Source organism: Nicotiana attenuata, unplaced genomic scaffold, assembly GCF_001879085.1.
Source record: "Nicotiana attenuata strain UT unplaced genomic scaffold, NIATTr2, whole genome shotgun sequence".
In the NCBI taxonomy this organism is placed as follows: domain Eukaryota; kingdom Viridiplantae; phylum Streptophyta; class Magnoliopsida; order Solanales; family Solanaceae; genus Nicotiana; species Nicotiana attenuata.
This window is the reverse complement of record NW_017673941.1, coordinates 2,943-14,872: the sequence shown is the minus strand read 5'-3', so window position 1 is coordinate 14,872 and position 11,930 is coordinate 2,943. Positions and strand designations below refer to the sequence as shown.

At 37.0% G+C, this 11,930-nt stretch overlaps 2 protein-coding genes across 2 annotated transcripts; both read left to right on the top strand.

The window, feature by feature from the left end:
* Nucleotides 1–1,278: 1,278 nt before the first annotated feature.
* LOC109217670 (putative uncharacterized protein DDB_G0290521) lies at nt 1,279–2,079 on the top strand. Its single transcript, XM_019381932.1, has 2 exons — nt 1,279–1,581; nt 1,729–2,079. Exons 1-2 carry the CDS (start codon nt 1,279–1,281, stop codon nt 2,077–2,079), a joined length of 654 nt encoding a protein of 217 aa, XP_019237477.1.
* A 5,943-nt stretch (nt 2,080–8,022) lies between these two features.
* Nucleotides 8,023–11,552, top strand: LOC109217671 (RNA exonuclease 4). The gene is made up of 7 exons (XM_019381933.1): nt 8,023–8,151; nt 8,351–8,502; nt 8,612–8,742; nt 9,023–9,234; nt 9,839–10,045; nt 11,029–11,109; nt 11,204–11,552. Exons 1-7 carry the CDS (start codon nt 8,117–8,119, stop codon nt 11,445–11,447), a joined length of 1,062 nt encoding a protein of 353 aa, XP_019237478.1. The 5' UTR covers nt 8,023–8,116; the 3' UTR covers nt 11,448–11,552.
* Nucleotides 11,553–11,930: the final 378 nt, after the last annotated feature.

The following is an 11,930-nucleotide window of genomic DNA, read 5'->3' as shown; positions in this document are numbered from 1 at the left end:
ACTGTTTCATTAGCACTACCAGCGGAAACCTATAGAGGACCTGGTCTCAATATAGTTTGGTGGACTCATATATTCTATCAGGATTGTTTGCAATCACTTAAATACTACCTACGAATCTAGAGTTGAACCGAAAGTGGCAATTCTGGATTGCACATAGAATTAAGTAGAGCAATGTCACGACCCTAAACCCAGACCCGGTCGTGATGGCGCCTCTCGTGAAGGCAAGGCCAGCCGACACATTCCCAATTCGAAGTTAAACAACTAAAAAGCAATAAAACAGGCTAAAACATGATTTAATAATGCTAAACAGCGGACAATATCATAACAAGGCGGAAGTACAACCCAAACACAGCCCAAACCGGGGTGTCACTAGTCATGAGCATCTACAAAGTCTAAATACGATTGACAAGGTCTGGAATGTACTCAGTACAATCTAATAGAATGAAGAGAGAGGAAGCAGTGCTGCGAACACCGGCAGCTACCTTGCTAATTCCACTGACAACTGCCACCAAGCTCAGAAAATACCTGAATTGACACACAAGGTGCAGAGAGTAAAATGAGTACTACCAATTCAGTGAGTATAATTATAAATAAAGACTGAGTGACAAGAAATCACAAAAAGAGCATCAACATGCTGTATAGAAGCAGTTTCAAAAGCCAGTAGAAAGCAATGAAGCCGTAAAAACTTTTAAAACATCTTAGCTCAGTTTAAACCCTTTTTGAAAATAACTTTTTCAACAGTTGCGCAAATGAATGCAGAACAACTAGTGCAGATAAGCACAGAAATCCGGCCCTCGGGCACAAATACACAATTAAGCAAGTAAATGACAGGCAAATAAGAAAGATAAGCACATAAGGTTCGCCCCTCGGGCACAATATCAACAAATCCGTCCCTCGGGCAATATCTCAGAACAGTACCAGCCCCTCGGGCAATCACATAGAACAACACCAGCCCCGTGGGCTATCTCTCACATCACACTGGGTACCCGCGCTCACTGGGGGTGTGCAGACTCCTGGAGGGGCCCTTTACGGTCCAAGCGCAATATCAAGCCATCTCGTGGCATCATAAATAGGGCCTCGACCTCATACTCAATATCAAGCCACCTCGTGGCGTACAATCTCAGGCCCTCGGGCCTCACTAATCAAATCAGTCGTATCACCGCTGCGGCGTCGCAGCCCGNNTCTCTCTCTCTCTCTCTCTCTCTCTCTCTCTCTCTCTCTCTCTCTCTTTTTCCTTCTTTTCAACCTTTCCAGAACCTTCAAAATTGATCATCTGCCATGGCTGAAAATCAAACCACCCTTCCCACATCTCCTGAGAAAACCCTCGACTCCTCCGCTCCTAGTAAAACCCCTCCCAACATTTCTCTTTCCACAAATGTTGAAACTGAAGCACCTAAACCTGATTCTCCTTCACCCTCTGTCTCTCTCACCACTTCCTCAGACCCTTCTCTTCCTCTAAGTGTTGAGAACTCAGAAACCCCCAAACTCGATAGTCTATTGTCTCTGTCGCCTGAGATTTTCACAGAACAAAACAAAGATGGAGAACAAAGTGAGACTCCACAGGCAGAAAAGGTTTCTGAGGTTAGTGTTGATCAGTCTTCAGGTACTCTTGTCTCAAAGTTTGTTGCACCCATGTAATCTCTAGAGAAAGAAGATATAGAAAATATTTTGACCATCTCTGCTGAAAGGATAGTGTATGGGGTCACCTCCACTATGCCTGAGTCTTAGGGGGAAGAGACTCAGTCCTTAGTGGGAGAAGGAACTGTGGTGCTCTTTGAAAATCCTTCACCAAAAGAAACTACTGGGACCCTTCTTGAAGGACCTGACCCCTCTCCTGAGGAAACAGGTCAAGGATCTTCTTCCCAGGTCAGTTTCGACCTTGCTCCTTCTCCTCACTTTGATGTTGAACCTTTGGAAATTTTGGCTCCTGCTATGAGGTCCAGTGATGATGAATATCAGGATAATGTTTCTCTAGATGCGCTCATTGCTAGAAGGAGGCCAGTAGCCACTCATGATCCCTCTCCTAAGCGACCTACTACTAGGTTGCAGGCAAATAAGGCTCTTGAGTCTGCCCTGTAGAAGAGTAGAAAGAGTAGCAAGAAGAAGAAAAAGAGGATGGTGAAAAATGGAGAGGTTGTATGTGACAAGAACATTCCTGTTGTGGAAGTGGATGAGGAAGCTGCAGAAGAACCAAGTTCCTTAGTCAAGAGATATCAAAAAAAGAAGCGATCCGCTGAAAATGCTTTCAAAGTCAGTGGAAAGTGGTAACAAGTTGAAACAAGTAGTGGCTGAAGAGTCATTGTCAGATGAGGACATTCTATCGAAATTAAGTGGAAAGGGTAAATCGAGTGTGAAGTCTGGTAAAAGAAAGTTGGAAACTGTGAGGGAACCCGATTCTGTGAAGAAAGTGAAACGTGAAAGTGTATCCGGTAAGGAAAGATTGAGGTACCAGAAGGTTCTGTGGGGTCGCACATTCGACCTAGAAATATCTGAGATGACTGGCATGAGACAAATCCTTGAAATGGTCGAATTTCAATAGTGGGGGCATCTGTTCAAAGTGGATGTACCCAAGGTTTATGAGGATGAGTTCCAAAGTTTTTATGCTGACTTCTTCACTGTTGAATCTGACCATATCTGTGCAATGGTCAATGGAGTTGATATTGTTCTGGATGCTGCTCTGCTTGGAGACATACTTAAGCTTCCTGCTGATGGTATGTCTTCTGTCAAGGATGTCTGTGGCTCAAATTTTAGGCATGCTATTGTAAAGGAGGGAGCAGTCCAGCATGGGGAACTGATGCATAAGAAAGCTCTGCTTCATGTTTATCAGCTCCTGTTTGAGTTGGTAAACAAGGTCCTTCTGCCCCGTGCTGAGAGGAGGTCCATCACTTCCAAGTTTGATCTGTATTTGATGGAAGCACTGGATGGATTCTGATCTATTAATCTGCCAGCCATAATGATTGAGCACATGCAACAGGCGGCAACTTTCAAAGATGGAAACCATGGTCTTCCTTATGGATTTCTTCTCGCGCATGTCTTCAAGTTCTTTGATGTGCCTTTGGGACAGCCCAAGATAGAGACCAAGAAGCAGACCTTCTTTCAAACTACTTTCGTGGAATGTGAATGTGTTAAAAAAGGTGGAGGGGTAGGGAGCACTTCGACGATCTCACAGCTTATCAATGCCCAGAATAGTTCTACTGAGGAGATCAGGAAGTTGAAGGCAAGGAATGCCATTTTGGAGAATCAGCAGGCTCAAGGGGCACCGGGGTCAAATGCAGAGGTTGCTCGTCTGACCAAAGAAAATGCTGATCTCAGGCAACAGGTTGAGAACCTGAAGGAGAAACTGCTAGCAGAGAAAATGTCGGCCAATACTCGAATTGATCTCGTTCTCAACACTCTTACTGCAGCTTCTAAGCCCTCTTCCTCTAGTGTCCCCTAGGCTAATCCTTCAGTGACCAGTTTCCAGTTTATCTCCTTAGTTTTTGATGACTCTATGGTAGTTGTTTTTGTTTTTCGTTTGTGGTGTGGATGAAATTCACTTGTACTGCTCTTGCTGATAACAGTCCAAATCTGCCTTTGCTGTAATGGCAAAGGCTTATGTTTTATAAAAAGTAATAAAAACTCTCCTCTTTTGCTATGAATGCTTATGTTTCTCTGCTTCTCTTTTCTATCATGTGGTGTGCACATATATGGCATGAGTTAGCTAGGCTAGACTTCTTTATACTGATTGCTTGCTTGTGTATTTTTAATGATGCCAAAAGGGGGAATATAACTAAAACATGGATCTGATTAAGGGGGAAGCATAAAGTCAGGGGGAACTTGTGAAGTTCCTGTTACTTCATCTGGTTTATTTTGCTCTAAATATGGGTTATCAATTTTTAAGTTTGTCATCATCAAAAAGGGGGAAATTGATAGGTTTACAGTACCTTAGCTTTATGTTTTGATGATCTTACAAACTTACTGTCAAAGAATCAGATAAGGGACCTAACACACTTGATACACAGCTCAATCAACGGACTCGAGCTAATGTGTGTTGCTATGACTTCAGAAGATAAAGAATCAACACGGGGACCTGATCCCCTTGTGTTTCCCTGACAGCAGCACGAAGACAACTGTCTACAGCTGAAAAATGACTGCCTGCACTATACACGCAAATAGTGCAGCACAATACTGCAGACACTCCCCTTTGACTAACCAAGTGATTACATCATTCAAGTGATGTCATCCAAGTTGTATTAACAAAGAGTATTACAACAAAACGTCACTTGAACATTTGAGAATTCATTCAAGCACTTCAACTGTTCATCTGCCAAGCATTCAATTCTCAAGTGCATCAAGAACAAGTACAACACTAATACGGACCAGTTCCTACAACAAGTATCTTGTATGTCCTTAGTTGAGTTGTAACTTTGTAATTGTTCTTCATTGTAATTCCTACTTTGCTTATCTAGAAGCTTTAATTAGGAACCCCTTGTAAACTATAAACCTTCAGTGTTTGTGTCGTGACTAGAGTTAGTCATGAGTTAAAGTCTTTGTAATAGGTGTATTGCAAAGTGGCTTGTAATAGGTGTATTACAAGTTAGTGAGGGATTAAGAGTTTAATTCCTTGCTAGATTGCATAGGTTGTAATCTAAAGTTGCTCATAGTGAAGTTGAAATTCTACCAGTGTAGGTCGTGGTTTTTTATCCCCTTGAGCAGGGATTTTTCCACGTAAAAGTTCCCTGTTCCATTTACTTACTGTTTCATTAGTACTATCTGTGGAAACCTATAAAGGACCTGGTCTCTATATAGTTTGGTGGTCTCATATATATATATATATATATATATATATATATATATATATATATATATATATAAACTCTTAATATATCCTGTTATTTTACCTTAAATTTAAGGAAAACAATGAGAACTTTGATTTTATCAATAGGGAGGAATAAAATGGTCCCAAGTCTTGGAATAAATTGAAATATTCTGTGAATGGGACTTTAATTAAGTCGCTTCGAGGCCTCAGGGGTATCACTAAATACGAATATGTTGGTGGGTTTGTAAAAGATGGGTGGAGGGGAGTTTTGGTCAAAGATATATCGTTGAAGGAAAGTGGCCATGCCAAGACAAGAGACTCTTTAATTTAAATATTCTTTACACGGTTGACAGCACGTAAGTAATATACTTTATTTTGAATATTACAAATCACATATTCCAATAAAGCAGGTCTATGAATATTTTTTAAATGACCTAATAGTGTAAAATTACCAACCGGTTCAATAGTTCACTGGGGTGGTTAGGGAAGCGCATACAGATGCATGATGATCTCTTTGGGAAGAAGCTGGGGAGGGGACTTATCCTAATAATAGCTTTAAATATGGCTAAATGGTCTAGGAATGAACTGATTTTGTTTAAAGGATTTAATTTGTATAATTTACCGGTGCGTAAAAATTCTTTTGTAATAGTAATTATATAAATTGTGAAATGTTACGATTAGGGGTGGCAAAATGGTTAAAAGAAAACAGTGAACCATCTATATTATTCACTAAAAATGGGTTGGATAATGAACTTTTAAAACGGGTCAAATATGGATAAGAACCATATTATCCATTTAAAAAATGGATAACCAATGTGTCTAACTTGTACATTTGTAAAGCCTCAAATTAGGGAGACTGAGAATTCTCCAAAAAGTGATCATATGCAAGAAGTCATGGATAATATGTTTACCCATATTATTCGCCGGTTAACCCGTTTTTTATCCGTATTAAATATGGGTCGGATCGGATAATTTATCCGTATTTTCATTATCCGTTTTCGACCCAAAACATATCCGACCCGACCCGCCCGTTTGTCACTCCTAGTTACAATAACCTTACTTTGGAATCAGGGGTGGACCTACGTTGGCGGTTGAGGGGTCACGCGACCCCGTTAGCCTCGGCAAAAGTTCTGTATATACATATTCTATATATCTGTACTTATATATGGGACCCCTTAAACATTTTAATGGTGGCCCCCAACACAAAGTGACGGATGGAAGAAGTGGTTGCTTTGGGCACTTAAATTCTCTCTTATGTTGTGGTGACGCGGGTTCAAAACCTCCCGAAGCTAATTTCCTCAGTCTTTTCTCCTCTTTTTTTATTTTAGTTCTTTGAATATAATGTAATTTTTATTTAATAGCAAATTACTTTATTTTTTTACTTTTATCTTCTTCTTTTTTTAAAATTCAATTAGAGTTTAGTACCAATACAAAATAGTCAACTTAATTAATTTTATATTTTTTTTACAAATTCCTTCCTTAAAATTGAAAGCCTCAAATTGCAACTTATCGCTCCACAAATAGAAAAAAATAAATCTTCTGCCACAATCTTCTTTAACAATCACTCTGAATTGGCAATGGAAACTAAGAGTTTGAGACTCTTCTTCAAATTTTTTAGTATTAACATACTCTTAATCTTAATTTCTTTAGTAAATCTTTGATAATTTTAAGTTTGAACGCCCTTTTACGAAGAACTCTCTCTCCCCCCGTTTAGTGCTTTCTTTTTCTTTAGAACTTCTTTTTGTTAATACTTGGATAATAAGTCATCATAATCATTAAGTTTCAAAGAGTTGCACGCCGAATTTTATCGCTAGTGATTAGCATATACAGTGGTGCCCCCGTCATGCTCGAATCCTGGGTCCGCCTCTGTCTGGAATATCAAGCCAAACATAGTTTGGAGAGTTACCTTACATGTAATTCTTAGTAGTTAAGTTCTTTTCCTCTTCCTTCTCATTTTGGTGCATGTAAAATTATAAATTGCATTGGTCAGTAAACACAGGAATTTTAGGGTATGCAACTGGCATAGGATTTAGCAGAAGGAATTAATGCGTTATCTGCAGCCTTCTTCGCTTTTGTAGAAAGTGCATGGAAGCTTTATTCCGACTTTTATCTAAACTTTCTTCGTAGCCCACTTCTTATCACATATATATCATCATTCAACGTAACAGACCGCTTTCTTCAGGTTTTGCTTTTTTGGGATATCATCGCTAAAAATAAGGATTAAATTGCACCTTGGTTCCTTCTGTTTAAAATTAAAAATGGATCGAGATCGTCCAACATTAATTATGTATCTTTAATTTGAAGCAATTAACGTAAAGTTAATTCGACATTGTGAAAGGACATCTACAGGATCTAGTCCGAGAATTAAAAGGCATTTTATTATCAGTATTGTGCAAAAGAAAAGTGTCCATTTGCACGTGTGCAAATAAGATAGTGATTTGCCGGCAGTCACCTTTACCTATTGCAACTTGACAATCTTATGATGTAATCCTTGTGGACCTGATTCTTTTAATGAAGGCTGAAATCTTTTTTTGTTATGGTGGTAATATCTGAAATGATCTCTAGTCTGCCCTACTATCATGTTAAATTATAACCGAGGGCGGATTTAGGGGTCCCGAACCCCTAGCTCGCGGTAAAATTACACCGCACGATAAAATTTGTTTTGTGCTTTTATATATTATATTTTGAATTCCTTGACACAACCCAAAATATATAATAGCTCATTGGTCAAGGGGTTTTAAAACCTTTGTGAGGTTGCTTAATTATTTAATTTTCACTTGCCACAATTTCTTTTAATTTTTTAACTTTTTCTTTTTTTTAACCCTTTAACGAAAATTCTGTCTCTGCTATTGATTATAACCATTTTAAAATCTTAAATGTTAGAAAAAACACATTTTTTAATTAGATACTTTGGTTAAAGTATATCTGAACCCACGCAATATACCTCCCTGCGCGCTTTGATTCTGGGACATATATAGTACTTTCAATTAAAAAAAAAAATTCTAGTAGGCCAAAGTGTGGACCCGAGGCATTTGTTGTTTCACTTTCAGACATATACAACTAGCTAGCCTGTTTGGATCGAACAAACAGGTTCGTAATATATCTTAAAGTGTAATTTATATAGGTCAGGCTTTTGTAACATAATGATTTTTGAGATCATACTTAACAAAGACCAAGACTTTTAAAAGGTTTTCGTCCATCAAAGACTTGTATAAATAGTTTGAGACCCTCACCTTCTTCTTCAAATCTTCTCTCAGCTATCTCTTCTCTTCTCAAAACTAGAGTCTAGAGCCTGAAGCATCAACCACTTTTACTGTAATGGATCATAGATATGAGTCTTCCGATACTCTCAGGTACTTACTGTAAACTTGACGGGTTCAATCTTTAAATTTTTAGACTAAACTCGTATTATATTTTTGAAATTATGGATACAAAATTTAATTAAAATTTTACTAGTATATATGTTTCACGTACAAAATATTGAGTTTAGTTGAACTTGTCGTAGTTCAATCCTTGATAACATGCAGAGTATTAATTCATGGGATATTGCAGGAACAAGTGTGCAGCGTGTTATCGACAGTTCAACAAAAAAGAGCATTTAGTGGAACACATGAGAATATCCTATCATTCCGTTCATGAGCCAATGTGTGGAGTTTGTAGAAAACACTGTCGCTCTTTTGAATCTTTGAGGGAGCACCTTATTGGTACGAACCCAAATCTTTCTTCAGCGGCAACAACTTTTAGTTGCCTAGCTACCTTTTTATTTGGTCATGAATTCTGCTTTGATTTTTGCGTTAATTTTCATATGATCAGGACCACTTCCAAAAGCAGAATGTGAAAGAATTTTCAAAGAAAGAGGATGTGATATCTGTTTGACAATTCTTGGTAGCCGGAGTGCTCTTCGTGCTCATAGAGACTCATGCGTCTCTCGTCCAAATAATAATGTATGAATAATTTAGTTATTTTATTATTATGTCTCTAATACGCTCCCTCATGTGTGGTTTGAATAAATTTCCATGGGCCAAACGCCTTGAAAATTCTTTTCGATATAAAAAGGAGTTGTGTGAGACTTGAACCGACAAACTATCTTTGTGTTGTTATCATGCATGTTAAATTGTATGATCATCTTATCTGAAAGTTTAAGGAAGATGAAACTTAATTACGTTTCGGCTACAAGTATTTGTAGTTATAATAACGTAAAGTGATGTTTGATTCTTTTTGCAGGGTTTGTTGTATCGCATGGCAAATTTGGGAATTCAAGATGAACTAAGAATTGATAACAGCAGAGGAAGAGTAGTTTCCCTTGCTTGCAAAATGGTTGGTGGTGGCAGCGATGGGTCTCTGGATCTTTGTGCAAGGGTTTGTCTCGTTGATGAACATGAGAGGATCCTCTTTCATTCCTATATCAAACCAAACCTTCCTGTCACTAGTTACAGGTAACGAATTTACGTTATATATATGTACTAATAGCGTAAACAATTCTTTACATATTGCTATTTATGGAGTCAAACAAGATTTTCTTTGATCATGTATTTTGCAAATAATTTTTAAATATTTTGAATTGTCAACTATTAACTTAGCCCGCAAGGGTTGACTGAGTTAGTTAGGTGAGTGGTTTCCCACATGGGAGATGTAGGATCGATTCCCCTCACCAGCAGCCTCCTCAATGAGAGCTCGTCGCGTCGGGCGTGCATAGTACGGTTTACATCTCCGGTGTAGTTTGCGAGCTATTCCACAATGAGCACATTACCCATTTCGTACCCAAAGGGTAGCGACTACGGATTTCCCTGGGAATTTTCCAAAAACTATTGTGACGTATAGTACTTTTTATCATGTAGTTTCTAAATATATAAATTTTATCTCAAAAAACTTAAAAAATTTATGTCTAAGTTCATACTGAAAATTAGTCAATTTGACCTTTATACTCCGAAAATATTCAAACAAATTGAAATGGGTGAAATATTAATTCTTATAGTGTATATTTTGTAGACTATCAGTACATAGAGCTTAAACAGTGACAAGAAATTATGTGTTTATTAGGTATGAAACAACGGGCATAAGACCAGAATATTTGAGGGATGCGATGCCATTAAGGAATGTATCAAGAAAAATTCAAGAGTTCCTTTGCAATGGGGAACCTATTTGGCAAATCCGTTCTAAAGCTGGAAGGTCGAGGATTCTTGTTGGCCATGGTTTGGATCACGATCTTAAATGTTTAGAGATGGAGTATCCAGCAATAAAGATCAGGTAAAATAATTCTTTGATCAACTCATCTAAGAACCAAAATTAGCATTATGCAATTTTTCAATGATTAATTTCATGCATGATAACTAAGATTTATTACGACAATAATAAATTCACAAAATTATTTTTCGTTACATTAAACTAACTGAATTTTACCCTGTAAAATACTAAGCTCGTTGAACTATATATATTTGCCCCAATAAAGTAATTGAATTTTATCCACTAAAATAGTAAAGTCACTAAAGTTCAACGTGAAGATTTCCTCACTTTACTATATTAATGTTCAGATACTTTAATGTGAGAAAAATAAATAGTTTTGTGATTTTTAGTGTTATAGTACTTGATAAAATTTAATTACTTTTTTTTTTGGTAATTAAATCTTTTGTATTACCAGGGAAAATATTTACAAGTAAATCAAACCCTTACAAGATACCTTTTTCCTATATATCACATCCCTCCCCATGAACTGTTATTTATACTTGTATCTAACTATTACACTGGGTACCAATCTAGTCTATGTAGCATTCCCACTGTATGTTTGGTACTTCGACAATGTAGCTCTTGAATGATCTTCTTACTTACTGCTTCCCAACCTGTCACCTTTGCTTGAAAAATTCTAGTATTCCTTTCTTGCCAAACATGGTATACTGTTGCTGCTACTGTCATTTTGTACAACTCTGCAGCAGCTGTTTTCCTTTTAGTCTTCTTCTCAGCCCATCGTAATTCTTCATCCCAACCAGCTACAGGTCTTCTAATTCCTTGCCATGCTAACAGTGTGCTCCACAATGCTTTTGCATATGTGCATTCAAAGAACAAGTGTTGTATATTTAATTACTTTAAAGTGACAAAAAATAGTTTATAACTTTACTATTATATTACATAAAGTTCAGTAATCATACGTTAAAAAATTAATTTCTAATCGTAATTATTATTATTACTAGAGATGAACGTTTTAACAATTGTTCGATTTTTTTTTTCTTCTGAAGGGATACTGCAAAATACCCACCACTGATGAAAACAAGCAAGCTCAGCAACTCTCTCAAATACTTGACCAAAGCTTACCTAGGGTAATTGCATGAAACTTTATCCTTGTCCTCCACTATTATTATTTTGTTGCAATTTTAGAATCTAAAAGTTAATGGACAAATTAAAATTCTATAGGTATGATATTCAAAATGGAGTACAAGATCCCTATGAAGACTGTATTGCAACAATGAAGCTCTACAAGCGAATGAAATCACAAATTCACAAAAAAGAAAACTACCCTCTTTCTTCAGATCCAAAAAATAAAAATAATTTTGCAACGTGGAAGCAAAATGAGCTAGAGAGGATGAGTCCAGAGCAGCTGTTGGATATATCAAGGTCTGATTATTATTGTTGGTGTTTGGACTCACAAGATATATAATTAATAGGAGACCAATGCTACGGTGGAAAAGATAAAGATAAAGCAACAATATTCGATATGTACGTTTTATGAATTCTTAGGAGATTTCAAGAATTCAAATCATGATATTCATGAAAATTAGTATTTGTATCCCTACTTGTTATTGTAAGAATATTTATAGTTGAAATAAAAATTATTTTAATTAATTGTTAAATGAACAAGTAGCGTATTTTTCAGTTAATCCGCAACATACGTCTCAATCTCAAACAAATTGAAGTCGATTATATGCACCTATAAGCTAACTTCAAGTGCGTTAGTTTCCTAGTTTCAACTAGGAGTAACATATATAATATATATTCCATTTATGGTGATGGCACGAATTGTAGTACTTACAAGTATTAATAGCTTTAAAGTTATGATATGCTTCCCCTTTTGAAGCGTGATGAAAAACATGCTACTCCCTCCGTTTAAAAAAAATGGTGGTCAATGTTCGGAAAAAAAATA

Excerpts from the sequence above, each read along its gene's own strand:
- LOC109217671 (XM_019381933.1), top strand. The coding sequence starts at position 8,117 with ATGGATCATAGATATGAGTCTTCCGATACTCTCAG. Across the intron at positions 8,152-8,350 it reads GAGTCTTCCGATACTCTCAG|GAACAAGTGTGCAGCGTGTT; the intron begins GTACTTACTGTA and ends GGGATATTGCAG. Across the intron at positions 8,503-8,611 it reads TTTGAGGGAGCACCTTATTG|GACCACTTCCAAAAGCAGAA; the intron begins GTACGAACCCAA and ends TCATATGATCAG.
- LOC109217670 (XM_019381932.1), top strand. The coding sequence starts at position 1,279 with ATGGCTGAAAATCAAACCACCCTTCCCACATCTCCTGAGAAAACCCTC. Across the intron at positions 1,582-1,728 it reads AGGCAGAAAAGGTTTCTGAG|GGGGAAGAGACTCAGTCCTT; the intron begins GTTAGTGTTGAT and ends CCTGAGTCTTAG.